General features: G+C 41.3%; 1 protein-coding gene across 1 annotated transcript in view; it reads left to right on the forward strand.

Annotated features, from left to right (window-relative positions):
• Window positions 1-15,969, forward strand: part of ELOVL6 (ELOVL fatty acid elongase 6) — a 66,996-nt gene that overhangs the window by 32,470 nt on the left and 18,557 nt on the right. The window contains exon 2 of the mRNA XM_042871478.1: window positions 11,672-11,803. Within this exon, the coding sequence (XP_042727412.1) occupies window positions 11,672-11,803 (132 nt within the window). The remainder of the gene's footprint in view (window positions 1-11,671; window positions 11,804-15,969) is intronic.

The raw sequence follows: 15,969 nt of genomic DNA on the forward strand, positions 1-15,969 counted from the left end.
GTGTTTCCTCTTCACTTGTTAATTACAAAAGAAAATCAGTCAAGGAGAGCCTCTTAAAAAAGTCTGGCATTGAAGGAAAGAAAGAAAGAGAAGAAAAGGCCCTACCTTTACTCTGTAGCTGGCTGACCTGACTCACAGCCACAACCTGAAATTGATTTCCTTCAGATTTGTGTTTCCACATCTTTCCTGTTTTTTTTTTTTTTCCTTTTTTATTTTCTTTTTTTTTTTTTCTCTCAGTCCAGCCCTGGCAGCTTCTGAAGGGATGACAAAGCACTGTATTGTGCCCCCCAGGAGAAGACAGCTTAAAAACTAGGTGTCAGGCATTGACTTATCACAGGTAATGCTCATGAAGCAACTCATGTTGCCCTCTCTGGCAAGTGGCTGCGGTGATTTTCATTTCTGCTTTACCTCAACCCCTTCAGAGGCAAGTGTTTCCCTAGCCTAGTTTCTGTCTTTGCCATATATTTCTCTGGGAAGAAGCAAAGATCAATTTCAAGTGTTTGCTGCATGGTCTGTCCTTGCAGGATACTTGAAGAGCTGAACAGTTTCATGCTGGGCTTCACTGTGCTTGGGGGAAGATTTGCAGGTTTGCTCTCAAATTGTGCCTAGAGAGGAACCATTTGATAAATTTTTCTGGGGAAAAAACATAATAGCTTCACTGGGCACTGCAGCATTCTGGTCTTCTTGGATTTGAGGAGCTGGGGATATAGGGAGTTTCCCAGGAGAGTTCACGTTGTCCGGCATAACAGGATAAATCATGCCAGCATCTCTTGGGCTGTATTCTGGCACCTTTCAGTTATATTAGCTGCAGGATGATTAAGATTCCTACTGGGACATTTTCTTTTTAGCTACAGGGCATATAAAATGATTTAAAATACCTCTGTACACCATGGTGGGTAAGAGAAGCTTGAGATCATTTCTTTCATTGCTTATTGAATGATCGCAGACACTAGATTCAAATAGGCCTATCATTGCTGGCTCTTTTTATTATTAATTACAGTAGAAATTCCTTGATCCCCAGGAGCTCCCAAGCTCTCACATTGCCTCTTGTCATCTTCAGAGTTTAGAAGAGTTGACAGAACCAATTCATCTTCTTGAGACTTCTCAGAAGTGTGTGAGCCAAGCCCACCATGTGAGCTCCAACTTTAGCCTAATCATTTGAATATCATTCTACTAAAAAAATAAAAATAAAAAAAATTAAAAAAAAAAGTTTACAGTCTCCCTTTGAGTGCAAACTGATTAGTGCTTTGACTGAATTCTAGCACACTGACCTATTTGGCTCATGAAACCATTTTCTCTAATTAATATTTAATGGGATCATTTAGCATGTTCGTGTAGTATTATTAACGGTGTTATTTGGTTATTATGCATACACTCGACACTATTTAATGGGAGTGAGTGGGAAGAAGTGGGACTCATTCTTCCTGCCATCCAAGCAAAGGGAAGCACTGAGGAGATGCTCTGGGGTGTTGTGTGTGTACTTGCACAGTCTTTAAATGCACATCAGAAGAAAGGAATATCTGCAGACTTAAGCATACAGGCTGGTACGGCTGTGACTGAAGTTGCGTTATGCCCGTCGCCTGGCTTGTGGCCCTGTAACTCCCTTGTTTTATGTAGGGCAAAAGCTCCTGGGGTGGGGCAGGATGGGTGGAGTGCAGGTTGCAGCCTGGATCTGATACTCTTTAGAAATGTGGTTGAGAAGCTCAGCCACGAGAACATGGCCTTCATTGCAAGGCCTTTCCCTTCCATGCCTCCTTCTAAATGCTCCATCACTCAGATTGCTCAGACCCCTCTGCACACTCAGTCACTAGCTGGAAACAGCTTCTGATGTCCAGGTGTAGCTGCAGTACCATGGCAGCAGCCAATTACTTTTTGCTTTTGAGCATGGAAGGGGTGAGATGCAGGGACACATGTATGTTTGTAAGTTGTTGTGGATATAGGAGGCAGGAAAGAAAAATAAAATGAAAAAAACACTGAGATGGGGAGGGAAGAGAATTGCTGGCATGGATTCTTAAAGGAGTAAATTCTTTCCACTTGGTGTTTTGAGCTTGAGACAGTAGTGAGAGCTTGGTCTGAACAGGGTAATTGTGAAACTCCCTGATCTGCATTTATACTGCTCTTAGTCTTAATAATCTCAAAGGAGGCTACAGCTGAGGGGAAAAAGAGAAAGGGAAGCAGTAAATGTAGGCAAACTGCCATTTGCTCTAGGGTATCAGGAAAGCGGAAAAACTTGTTGAATGCACATTGTTACACATTTTTCTCTGGATGCTTGTGTTAGCTCCACAGCAAACATGCAGTTGCGTTGATCATTACCAGCCCCAAAGAGATAGCATTTGCCTTTCCCAGGGAGAGAAGCTTGTAAAAGCACGCTATTGTTAATGTGTGTGCAGAGCACTTGCACAGAAACTGGAGCTCCCGGTTTGTGCAGGCTGGAAGGCACTGGGATGGCGCTGCTTTGGGCAAAGGACGGTTGTTGTGTTGCCCCCCCAGATCCTGCACACAGCTGCCAAGGGAGCATCAGAGCATCCTTGCACGAGGCACTAATGAAAATGGGTTTGTGTATAGTTACTGCAGCTGCTCATAGCTTGACAGGAGCAGTGGGCAAGTGCAGGAGACACGGTTTACTGGTGTCTTGTAAAAGTCATCTGGAAGAAAGTAGTAAGGATAGGTGATGAGAATAAACGGATACATCACACCTTCTGTGTGATATAAAAATTTATTGAGGAGTACGCTGGCTCTTTCCTAAACCAGATTTTTTTTCACCTCTGTATAAGCCCTAAGTTAGTAAGCCTGCCCTGGAGTGAAATCCAACAGTTACAGAGAAAATCGGTGGTGGAAATTCAGTTAAGAGAGGTGATAGCAAAAGGAATATCTATGGAAATGTAAAACAGATTTTGGTTATGCGACCTTTGGGAAAAAAGCGAAGGTTGGATCACTTATTTCCCTACTTTTGTGGGAGACTGCTTTCTACTTTAAAACATCTGAAGTGGTATCACTGACATGCCAGCAGGCTTTCTTCTTTGTTTACAGTAATTTGTTCCTTAGTCACCGAGGTCATTACATTCTGAAGATGGTATTTGAATTGTTTAAAAGCATTTTTATTTCCTTCTGTTGGAGCTGTGTGCCAGTCACTGCTCCCTCCTGGTCATGCTGGTTTTCGTTTGTGCAGTGTCATGTGCGCAGCCACTTCCACCCTGGTCCAGATTCCTTTCCTTTTGGCACTTCCTGTGTTCCAGCAGGTCCTCTGCGACCAGGATTTGGCAGAAACCAGGATTTGAACCTCTCCATGTGTACACAACACTTAAATGTTATGCTTGCTAATCCTATAGTAACCTGGGCTCTTTGTACTGCGATGGAAAGTGAAATACTGCTAAGCAGTTTAGGATCCCATCTAATTAGGTGAGATGGCAACTAAGGGCAGGGAACAGCCGTGCTCTCATGGTTGGAAGGGAAAGAAAGACCCCAGCTTTTCAGCCAGGCCAAGCTGGCATGTCCCATCACCTCTAATAAGAGAGATGTGGGCGCCTGCCTCAGGCACAAAGGTTTAGGCAGGGGTGAAAAGCCCAAATGAGCTGTCACCAACTTATTGCTGACAGGATACTAGATAAGCCACATTAATACTGTGTACTTTGTACTGCCTTGTGCCACTCCTGCCGGTTTATGCCTATTGCTACAAGCAGGTTCTGGACTGCAAACAGGATGTTTGCCAAAAACGCCTGAAAAACAGCCTGGCTGTGGGAGTAATTGGGGAAGGGGTGGTGGGGATCACAGACATTTACTATGTTCCTGCCCAGTCTTCATTTCCACTGCAGGCTTTAGGAGTGGCATCCGGCCTGTTACTTTCTGAGCTGGCTACTGAGAAGTGTGACCATAAGGAGAAAATTACTTCCACTTGTTTACCATTGGCAGTATTTCTCAGGCTGTTTTCTTCTCAAATATGTTTAACTGGATTCAGGCTAGCTTGCCTCTTCCTTTATCTTTGTAATGTTCTGTTTTAAAGGCACTGATTCAGGTAAAACAGTTCTGGATTTAAGGAGGAGACTGTAAGTCATGGTGATGAAATGAGAATTGCAACAGATAGAAAGTACTCAAAAATAAATGAACGTATTAATCTGAGGATGGAAGCCTCTGCTTCGATCATAACATTCTTACATACGTAGTGAAGAAGTTTAGTTCCTCAAAATGTTACTTGGTAGTTATTACTTAGCTGACTAACACGTTCTCTGCTGGGGGTCATATTGGACAATAGGCAGAGCATCATGTTATAAGGAGGCAGTAACATGGAAATCTGCCTTGTGGCTCTGAACTTCTTCATGCTGCTGGAAAACGTTTTTCCAAACTGCTACCCAGTTGGTAAAAGAGGGAGTGGCTGTTTGGAAGGGCTCTTTGTTTTAGAGATACGGTTGAAAAGATGCAAGATTGCACTTTTTTTTTTTTTTTTTTTTTGGTGGATTCTGTTGGTTTCCTTTAGTTAAGAATTGAGTTCAGGTTTGCTGCAGCTTTTCCGTTGGCTTCCTTTGTCACTTGATCACACAGCAGTAGACAAAGGCCAGATATCCTGAGATTTTATTAGATACTTCAAGCAATCTTTGCCATCATGCAAAGCGTACTGCAGGACTGGTCAGAGCTGGTAGTTGTTCTCCAGGTGGCCTGATTTTTCTTCACTGATGCATGATGGAAATGATTCCTTTATTTCCTTTTCAGCTCAAATATCTTTTTTGTGAGCTCTGTTGTCCCCCTCCTCCTTCACAGAGCAATGAGCTTTTACAGGCTTTGAAAGTAAGTCATTTTACTCTGCAGCTCTACTACAGAGATCTCACTGGCACCAATATTTCTTTTTAATCAGACCTGAGCCACAAAATGGCATTGCTGGCCTGCTCAGGTCCATCTGTCTGGGTCTCAGCCTTTAGATGAGGAGTAGCAGTGTAGTGAGGTCATTCTAATTTGTTATGCTTTTCAGGCATCCCTTCAGCTTGATTTCCTCAAGGAGAATTTAATTTTTGCCAGCACTGAAAGAGTTACAAAGTGATCCTATCCATAAGGTGGTCCCCAAGCCTGACATATAAAGGCTTATTTGTACATGGCTTGTGGCTGCCCTGTTTCTAAGGCTACGCTCTGCTCCAGAGGAGAATCCTGTGTCTCTTTTGACTGTGAACGTGCTCAGAAGTGTTTTGTTTGCTTGTGTTTTGCAATCTAGTAGCAGTTGAGGCAACATCATTTTGAGGTAGTATTGCAGAAGGCTGAAAGGAAGCAACATCTGCTGGAATGTCTTTTAAGTGAGACTGAAAAACTTGCTAGCAATCACTGCATTTTTCATGTTTTAGGGTTTTTTATTTTGTTTTGTGTTTTTTTTCCCACTTTTAACAACTGCTTTTTTAAATTATTATTTTTATTCTCGATATTTTGAGGGATTCAAAAGTCACTGTTTCCAAGGGTACTTAGAAGCTGCACTTGCACTGAAAGAGATAGCTGACCTGCATATGCTGCATATGCAGGGATATACGTAGCATTAGCAAAATCTGGCTAATCTGTTATTTCCAGTGTTGCTTCATGTCCTGTCAAATAAAGAAATGTCTGTCCCCAGAGCACTGACTAAAGCAGCACTTGTCTATATAAATAACATTCAGAAATTGCTGCGAGGGGTCTTGCTGGATCTGTAGGTCTTACATTGATGTAATACTTAAATATAAATTCATTAAATTTCGTAATCATTGATTGTTTTGATCAGATGAAGCAGATCAAAGGAGTGGGGCAATAGGAGATCTAGTTATTTTCAAGCTGTGTCTGTATAACATAACTTCACTTGTATCATCATTAATTGCTTTCAGGTGACAGCTGGAGCAGCTTTAACCAGGAGAGATGTAGGTCAGTAGTCCCCAAGTTCACTTGCTGTTGAGCTTGTTTATTAGCTCCAGGTTTTTTATTGTAGAGGCCAGAGGTTTAAATTTGCATTGATGAAATTAAGAGTGAAAGTACTGTAACTTTTCATCAGAGCTTCAGTGCTCTGACCTACATTGGCTTCTCTGCTCTCTGTCATCTCTCCAGCAGCTGCCTAAAGGCCTACCAAAACCTGGTGGGTCCAGGGAGACACTGCTTTCATCACCTCTTATAACCATTACAATTCTTAGCATTACGTAGGTGCGTATCAAAGGGATATAATGAGTTTAGCCAAGCTTCCCATTGGAGAGGAAGCTTCTCTGACTACATCAGCAGCCATGAAGACTCAAGACTCTTAACAGGGCCAAGGATGGTCATTATTTTGCCAGTACATTCCTATCGGTCAACTTGTAGTTCTAATGCTGTAAATATTGGGCCATTATAGTAATTATTTATGGTCAGCATCAGCAGTGAGGTCAGATGCTGGCCTGTCCTTAAGGAAGAATGGAGACGCTGGAGTACATGGACTCTAGCAGAGGCTGAATGCTGTCACCTGGGATATCAGTAGAATGTGAGGACATCCAGCCTGCCAGGCTGAGATTTCCATTGCTGCGCTAGGTAAAGACACCCAGAAGACTGCCATCACTGCAAGCACACTGTCACCTACTATCTCTGTTAAGAGGGTCCCTGTTCGCAGCACAACTTAGAAATGGAGGAAGTCTGGGACAGAGCCCAGAATAAAGCTGATTTGTCTTCAGGGATAATAAACTTCTGGCAACTGGTTTCAGTGCCCGCAGTTCTGGGGATTTTGTTTTCTGCATTGCTTTCCACTTGAAGAATAATTTTTCTCTCATGACATTGCAGATATTTATGATTGTAGCTTACATGCTTTAAGGGTTTGTAGTTTCTTTCATTAAGCTTATAAGATTATAAAGACAAAGGGATTTCATATTCTTCACAGTTGAGTTTGACTACTCTATCTAAAACATTTGTCCATGAATTTTAACTTCATTTTAGCACCTTTACACCTCCCTAACATTTCCTCTACAAAAGGAAAGCAAATTATAAGGTTTCCCATTGTTGTTTTCTTCCCTAGCTGCATTCACTTTAGTTTGTAGCTGATAAGGAGGGTGTGGCCCCTCACTCCCTGACCTTACCTCCTCAGGAGCAGTGCCCACACAGGCTGGTGATGGGGAATGAATCTGTAGGCAGGCACCCAGCTGGATCACAGATGCTTGTGATTTTTGCAGTAAGCTACAAAAAAAGTTCAGTTCCCTTTAAACCAGGCTGCTTTTCCATGGATTTGAGCCTGTGGATTGAGGATGCAGCTTCTGGATGTTGATAATGCCATAAATGTGTTGATGGATATAAGATCCCAGTGAAAAGGCAGCTGTGGAGATAGTGGACCCTGCCTGGGACTTGTTCTCTGACTCCTCTTCTCTTGCCTCTGGCAGAGGGGTGCATGGGGAGTTGCCCTGGCTGCTGGGATGGACAGCCTTCATATTCCCCGCAGTGCCCCTCACAAGGGAGTTGAAGGTCTGAGCACTCCTTGAGAGGCAAGATTTGGAAATCAGATGATCATTCTGAGATGTATCCCTGTTTACACTCCAGTAGCCTGTGACGTCAAAGAGCGTCATTGGTGAGTCACCTATCCGCATGTCTGACTCGTCCTGGCTGCTCTAAATATAAATGTCAAAAGATGGTTAGGCTGTAGGAGTAAATTGGTCTGTGTTGCCGTGTGCATTTCGAGCTGGTCTTCGTCTTCTGCATTTCACTTTTTCTCCATTATAAGGGCTGATTTGGTCAATGGGAAACAAAGGCAGCAGTGCCAGCTCTCAGACTATGTTTCCATGCACACATCTGATACATCACATCTTTTTGTGCTGGCTCTGTCAGGGCTGAATCTGAGAAGTGGGAGAAAATGGGTTGCTTTGACAGTGTTTCTGAAGTAGACACCCTGAGAGACTGTGAAGCATTTTCACACCTTTTTTTTTTTTTTTTTTTGTGCATGCAGAATGTACAATACTTAAACAAGCCTCCAAGAGAAAGTTCCTTTGCTAAGGCTGCTAGCCACTGCTAGTGGACCGCAGTTATGGAGATGCTTGTGTGATTTATGCTGCTCTAGCAGAAATGCTAAGTCACAGCCTAAACCAGTGATTGAGCACCTGGTGGGAAGGCAGAACCAACCCAGGGGAGCTCAGGTGCATGCAAGGTGCCTGTGGGACCAGAAGAGGTAGAGCCAGGATCTGCTCCTTCCCAGACCTCATTTAAGGGCTTGCTGCATTTGAGCTTGTCCTTATTTGCTACAGCTGAAGACTTTGCTACCCCAGTATTATCACTGTACTTTCCATCACGTTATGGTGTTACAGTTGTTTTAGGCTCTCAAGGTTGAAGTTTCAATAATAAACACAACTGGTTTCTCTGTTGAAAGCTGGGAGAAGCAGGTAAGGAAGGTGTCATGTCTTTCATCTTACTAAGCATTTGGGTTTTTTTGTATGCGTATGTTTCTTTTTAGTGAAATGTGTATTTTTTGTAAAGTAAACAAAATGTTGATGAAGAATGCCACAAGAAAAACATCAGGACCCTGAAATTGCCTCTGCTTTGGCTATTGGGATATGGTTGAGTTTTTTTTACTTGTTGCCTTTAACTGCTTATGCAGAAGTGGTAATGAATTTAAGAATGAGCTCTGTGTGCGGAAAGTAAATAGATCTTTATAAAAAGCATATCTAAAAACCTATGGAAGGTAAATCGAAGCAGATAGCCCTGCTTCACTTTACTGTACCCCTGCTGATTGCTGTAATAGGGCTAATTCTGTGTTACCTTATAGAGAGTAATTCAAAGATCAACGAAGGTTGTCTTTTGTGTATTTCTGTGAGAATTTCCTTAACCGTTAAAGAAAATCCTTTGAAAGTATTAAATTGTATATATCTGTATCAGTTTCCTCATTAGTATCAGAAAGCTCTACAACAAGGAATAAGAATAAGAAATCAGAATAAGAAAGTGACAACAGTACATCTGGGCTGCAAACACCTCGTTGGAGGCACTGCTGTGTTTAGAGTAATCTCACTTCCACTTCACATCACAGATGCCAGAATGGCTTGTGCTGCTGTATGTGAGACTCATCACGATGCCTTGGGCTGTTATTTTTACATGTTATGTCATTTCTTCTCTTTTCAGTGTTCTTAAATCACTTTTTTTCTGCCTCTTTCTTCTCAATTTTGCTTCTTTTCCTTCTCTTCTTTCCTGTTGCCTGTTGCCTCTAACAGGCAGCAAATCTAATGAAGGGCGTGAGCCTCTGGACAGTGTATAAGTATGCAAACCTTCTATAAAAAATAAAATCTGTTTGATTTACACAATGCAGAGGGTCAGTCAAAAACTGTAGGCTGTGTTCCAGCTGAAGGTAGTACCTGCCCCTGCTTTAGAATTTTTATGAGACAGCGATCGAAGCGCTTTGTGCAGCGTTGGCAGCCTGAGTCTATTAGCATGCATTTAGGTGAGGGGTGCCACCTGCGTTTTCAGCCTTTCCCTTTTCATAGGAATGTCAAGATGGAGAGGGTATCTTACAGCTCGTCTAGAAAATTCCTCTGCCTCCCTTCTGGGGGAACAAGCTGGCAACTTTCTACAGCAAGACATGAAGTTGTATTCAGTATAGATAGTACTTAGTCCCCGAAGTCTGAAAATGTAGGAAGGTGGGAGACAACTGTGAGAAACAGACATGTCAGAAAAATGTGGAGGATTTGGCAGCCTTGTCTTTATGTCTGCTGTGTTACCCTGAAGAACAGTGTTGACTACAAACACATGAACATGCTAGTGTTGAATTTAATGGATGTGAGTCTGCCAGAGTTACTTGGGGTTTGGATTTTTTCTAAGCTTCAAGGTTGTTGTTATTGTTCTGCTTTACTTAGTGTCTCTACAGATAGCAGTAATGAAAAGTTGCAGTGCTGTTGAATGAACCCAAAATTCTGTCTTTAAAAAGCCTCATTTGGTATGAGCTCTCTTTGACTGAAAGCACGTCAGATATAATTGAGTGCTGTGAGATTGCTGTTGCTTTGTATCTCCAGTCTAGGAACCAGTCTGTAGTTATGAACCTCTTATGAATGTTTATAACAAAATTATTGCTAGGAGGCTGGGTAATATCAATCTAATTCTTTTTAACAGATTAATAAGAGTACATACTTTTGCAATTCCTTTATAACTGTATCACTTGGACTAACCAGTCCTTTATCCACTATTATGCTGCAGAGTGTGGAAAATTCTAAGACCTTTGGCTGACAAAAGTAGGAGTTATCAAAAGTCATTAGGAGTCATCAAAAATAAAAATAAAATGCATTCTAAGTCAAACTAATCCTCATTCAGTATTGTTCATCTCTCTGTAGGAAATAAGTGTTGCCTCACTCCTTGTCTGAAACAGCTTCCAGCTGCTCTCTGCATCACATAATGCAAGCAGTCACACCTCATGTGTAGTACTGCCAGCACCAAGCTGTGTGCAATGGGAATGCTGTTTGCAGTCACTGCAGACAATGCTGAACTCATTAAGAAGCTAGTAAAGTGACCTAAAATTAATCTGTTCTAATTAGTGTAATCTGGCTGTTGACCTCATTCAGCTGACTGAACTCACAAGAAATAATGTCAGTAATAAGGACTAAAATGAAATATCACTTAGTGTGAATTATTGTGGTGTATCTTGCGAGGAAGGAAGAAGTCCAGTACGGTTATGAAGACCACAGTGTTCCTTCTTCCTGCGTCAGAAGGGACGTGAGTTCTTGTTGCTTGCCATCACCTTTCCTGGGATATTGATAAAATAGTTGGCTTTCTTGAAAGTTAGTGTGTGTCTTTCCTTTAGGGATTCAGAAAGAGCCAGCACCTCCTGATGCAAAGCCATATTCCACTGATATTATTGTATATAATTATAGCTTTTGTAGAGAAGAATCTGCTCCTAAATATAGCCACCCAGTCAGGCCACCGTTAGAGCTGTATGTTAATGGTGTTTTACTCTGCGTAATATAGTGATGTGTGGGAAAAAATCCCAGACTGAGTCCATTTCTGACATCCAGTGGTTGATTTGCAATGAATTGTAGTACCAGAGTTCAAATGCTTGCTGATTATTGCTGAGCCGGGCTACTGTCAGGCATTTTGAAAAATAAGGCTTGCAGTTTAACCAGTATCACTGAAGTTCCTCACTGCAGAGCCCTGCATGACCTTTCAGCACATTCACTGGAGTTCCCACAATGGCAATTGTAAGCAAGGCATGACATAGCATCATTGCAGCTTAACGGGGCTATTGACCTCTTGCATCTGGCCCTGGTGGGAGAGCCATACTGCCTGGAAATGTTCAAGATCTTTAAGCATTTCATAGTAAGAAACAGTGGGAAACAAAATTGCCAAGTACCAGGAAATAGGATATGAAAATAACAAACAAGTCACAAAACCTCATGAAGCACTCACCTCGTGCTGGTAGAAGGTAGAGGTCTGCATGAGCTCTCTAGTGTCTGTTCTGATCTTCATAGAAGATCTGTCTTTGTAAACCGAGAAAGACAGCTAAATGTGGCTGTCCTTTTGGGCAGAACTACCCCAGGATCAGTTTTGCTTGAAGTAATACCTGGACCTATATGCCGGTGTGTAGATTCATACAGGAGCAGAAATCTCCACTGGGCTGTGGGAATGTCTTCTGCAGAGTTTCCTTTCAAGGAAACAAAGAAGTACTTGGTACTTACGTCCAGCTGTGACTCTGCTATCTATCTGATGCTAATTCAGTTCTTAACAGGTGTTTTTTTTGTTTGTTTTTGTTTCGCAGGAAGAAATCTTTTCTATTTTCAGCACTGTACGCTGCCTTCATATTTGGTGGTCGGCACCTTATGAATAAACGAGCAAAATTTGAACTGAGGAAACCACTAGTGCTCTGGTCCCTGAGCCTTGCTGTCTTCAGGTAGGCATTCCTTCTCATCAACTGCTTTCAACAGTAGTCTCTGAAAAGGGTTTTGGTTTTGTAAGGTTTAACGGCATTGCTAGTATGGCAACAAACTTGCCCAGAAGTGGCCTTTCTTTAGTGCTGCTCCCCAAGGTTATGTCCTGATCCGGTCCTCACAATTTAAATGGTCCCCTTTGACTTGCCAGATCATACAGCATTCAGAGAGGGGAGAAATCAGCACTGTTCTTGGAGAGCAAAGGTGAAAAAGAAAGGGAGGATGGGAGAAAAAGCATGAGTCATTGAATCACTTGCAATAAATTTACCATGCAAACTACAAATGGAAATAAATGAATTAAGACGCCAGTCTTGTTCTGATTTGCTAGTTGGCATTACATTTATATGGCTGCATATATGGAATATTTAATTGAGGTTCTGACCTCTATTACAGTGAGATAAACCTGGTTCACTGTGACTGAGATCGGAATTTGGCTTCTGGTTATTCCATCAGAAGTGAAGAGCTTACAAATACAGCAAATGGGTGGCTCCACAGCAAAAAGGCTCTGTTTTAGTGATGGACAGCTCTAGATGTGTGTTTCTTGTATATCACTGAGTATGGGGAAATCAGGTTTGCATTCTTGATAATTTACTCTACATAGTATAGAAAAATTTGTAAACAAATATCTAACACTGATACCAGTGTCTTTTTCTAGTATCAGTATAATAATTACTGATTTGAATAGTTCACAAGTACAGAAAGCATGTTTGCGTACTGAGCAGCCATGAAGGTTGAATTATTTTTCACAGGATGGGAGTATTTTAGGCTGAGAGTTTCTAAAGATTAAATCAAAGCAGAAATAGAGAAGTTTGATTATTTTGCTTTCTTATGTTTATTTCCTTTCTTCTCAGAATCCACACTGGCATTTCCTAAAACTCTGGCGAGGAAAAATAAATTACATTTTTCACTTATTTCATTCAGCTGGAATGTGCTACCTGTAGAACTTCAAACTACATTTGCTTGATTTTAATCATTTAAAGATTCCTAAAATAATAATAATAATAAGATAAAAAGCTTTGAGCGTTCTGGGGTAACTTTGAGAGAAATTTCTAACACTGAAAATTTACTGTTTTTGTTTTATGGCATTTGGTGCTGTGCTTCCGTCTATGTGTCTAACATCATTTTGTTGTTACTGTACACAATTGTCATCTCTTGGTGAGGTTCAGCAACTGCTGAATTGCTTCTTAGGTGACACGTCATTTGTGAATCAGTTTGTAAAGTGATCTTTAGCCAGTTGGATCCCTAAGTATATATTCCAATTATACTTTGTTATTGAGCATAGCCAGTAGAAAGAAGCTGACGTATGCAGAGAGGTTGTAGTTCATTTCCTGACCTGCAGGCAGGACACACAAGTTCATAACTGTGCTTCAAAGAGGGTCACTGGCATGATTTTTAAAATCATGTTGTTTTGGGGTTGACTCTATGGCTGGCATGCACAGTATGGGGCTTGTAAGCAATTTCACTGATTAGTTAGTTCTCAAAAACAAAGCAATGCGGTAATCAACAAATAGCAGTGTGCGCTATGGTGTGAAAGTGCTGTGTAGGTGGACTGAGAACATTCAGACTTTGAAATCAACATGTTCATTATTTGATAGCTGGAGTTTTCCTTCATAGTCATATGAAATAGCTAATGCACAGTCTGTAGTAGCTGATGGGGAAGTCTGCGTGAAATCTAAAATGTGGCTTTCACCTTTGTGAAACGTCATGTTGCCAGAATGAACACTCCAGAATCACTCCCAACTTTATTGACTCTGTAGCCAGCTGTACTAGACTTTGACTGCCATAAACTTTACAAGGAACTTGAATTTTACTTTCCAAGAGACGTTTTTTCTGGCTCCTTTCATGACGAGGTGTTTCATTTGCACATGCTTGATCTGAAAGATATTTCTGCTTCCTCTGAAGGTGAACTCGGATAGATTTAGATGCTGTTGTTTTACTTATTACAGATCCAGGAAAATACTCTTCAATTTTAAAAAGTCTTCCTCGTTAGCTTTATGGGCTGTTGAAATACTATGATTTTTACAATACCTTTAGGAAATGCTAAGTAATGTACTTCTGTTGTGAGCAGTTATAGTGAGGAAGAAAAGCCTGCCTAGAGAGCCCTCAGTATTTTCCTCAGCCTCAAGGTCAGAGCAAGACTTTTTTCCAGAGTCCTTGTTTATCTCTCTGCTAGCACTCCTACCATTTTTACCGACTTCAAATATCCTCAGAAATAGTAACACTTAGCAGAGGCTGGAAAAATTGTGTTCTGGACTTAAAAAAACAAACAAACAAAAAAAGCCCATGAAATTGCTTGCCAGGCAATGACATGGCCTTCCTTCACAATGTATCCTGAGCGCCTTGCTCTTGCCAAGATCCTTTAAATGTGGTAGCAGCTACTGTAGGAAACCTGCTACGCTTATAAATAAACAAAACAAGCTACAACACCCTGCTGAGCTTGCTAAGCATTCGGGGAGTTCAGTAAGAGTAAGTTTTGTGTCAACACTGGCAGCCAGCAGGATCTGAGAGACAGAAAAGCTGCTTTATTTCCCTTTGGAAGCATCAACTAGTTTCGAACATTTTGTCTCTGGGATAAAGTTACTGCTTCTATGTGAATACCTCTGCGAAGGCAGTGACAATAAATCTTGCTTTTCACTTTGAAACCACTGTGAAAACATGATCTTCTGAAGTCTTTTGCTGATAAATTAGTTTGGGATGTTTTTCTTGGGTTCTTTTCCTTTTCCTTCTAGTAGATTTGTTGATCTGTTTCAAGCACTGAAGACGTTGTTTTGTGGCATGACATGATTTCAGTCTTTTTTTTTTTTTTTTTCTTCCATTTTATGCACTTCATTCACAGCCAGTTGGTTGTGCACTGAGGTCCTGTGGGAGCAGCTCCGTGGTGTTCTTTGTCAACGGGATCCCACTGTTTGTTTTTCAGACTTATAAGACCCAAAGAAACTGTTGCTGATTCACCTGCATGTCAAAATGACAGCCATGTATTTAAGAAAATTTCCAAGAGTGAAAAATCTACAAAAACACGAGTTTGAATTGCTAGTCCTATGTTTGTGCTCCTTTGAACAAGAAGTTAGGATCATTCATTGACACCAAAGTATTTTTTTAGTTAGTGTATATCAAAAATACTATGTTGGCATCTTAAAAATCAGCAAAGCTGGGACCAAGGGTCTCACAGAAGGATGTGTAATCATTAATTCATGGTTTCATTACATCTCAGCTGGATTTTTGTTCTTCTTTTTATGGGCCTTAGAGTGTGTGTGTGTGGGTAGCACTGCCATCAAGGAGCTCACACAAGGGTTTGATTGCCTTACCTTCACAGAAGACAGTGGCATGGCACTGTTTTCAGTCACTCTCCATCCTTAAAGGGCTCCCAGCAGAAGAATCAGTGTCAGGATGCTGACTAATAATAGCAAAATGTTGTTTTCCTTAAGGAACACAATCCCATCAATAGAAGAGAGAAGGAAACTAAAGCATCCATTGTGGTGCAGTTGTATGCAAGGAGGAACAGAGAAGCTAAGTCTGATTGTGACTGGAGGCATGATTTGTCTTTGTTTGGCCAGACTACTCATTCGTAAAGTTGCTATCGTTATTTGAGGATGTGCAGATTCTAATACAGCTTCAGCTGTGCTTTGTAGCAGAGGCTGATGTCAGTATAGGCTATCCGTATGTCATTCTTCCTGGGAAATACTTTCTCTTCAAGAGGCTGAAATGGTATGAATGGCCACTAGCTGTCTTCCACAAAGCCTCAGAAATGAAATATTCCAGTAGCAACTTATTTTGTATTTGAAAGACACAGCCAAAGTATCTCACTGGAAGAAGGTTACTCACTTTTCTTTTGTGAGACTGCTGTAATGGATTTGTTTCCACAAGCACAGCAGCATTTTGTAGAATCATAGGATCACTCAGGTTGGAAAAGACTTTAAAGATCATCAAGTCCAACCACGACCTAACCATACTACCCTAACTAACATCCCTCTGCTAAATCATGTCCCTGAGCACCACATCCAAATGGTTTTTAAACACATCCAGGGATGGTGATGCAACCGCCTCCCGGGGAGCCTATTCCAGTGCTTAACAGCCCTTTCTGTAAAGAAGCATTTCCTGATATCCAACCTAAACTTACCCTGGCACAACT

This window comes from Lagopus leucura, unplaced genomic scaffold (assembly GCF_019238085.1).
Source record: "Lagopus leucura isolate 7727_CA_CO unplaced genomic scaffold, USGS_WTPT01 Super-Scaffold_100004, whole genome shotgun sequence".
Taxonomy (NCBI): Eukaryota; Metazoa; Chordata; class Aves; order Galliformes; family Phasianidae; genus Lagopus; species Lagopus leucura.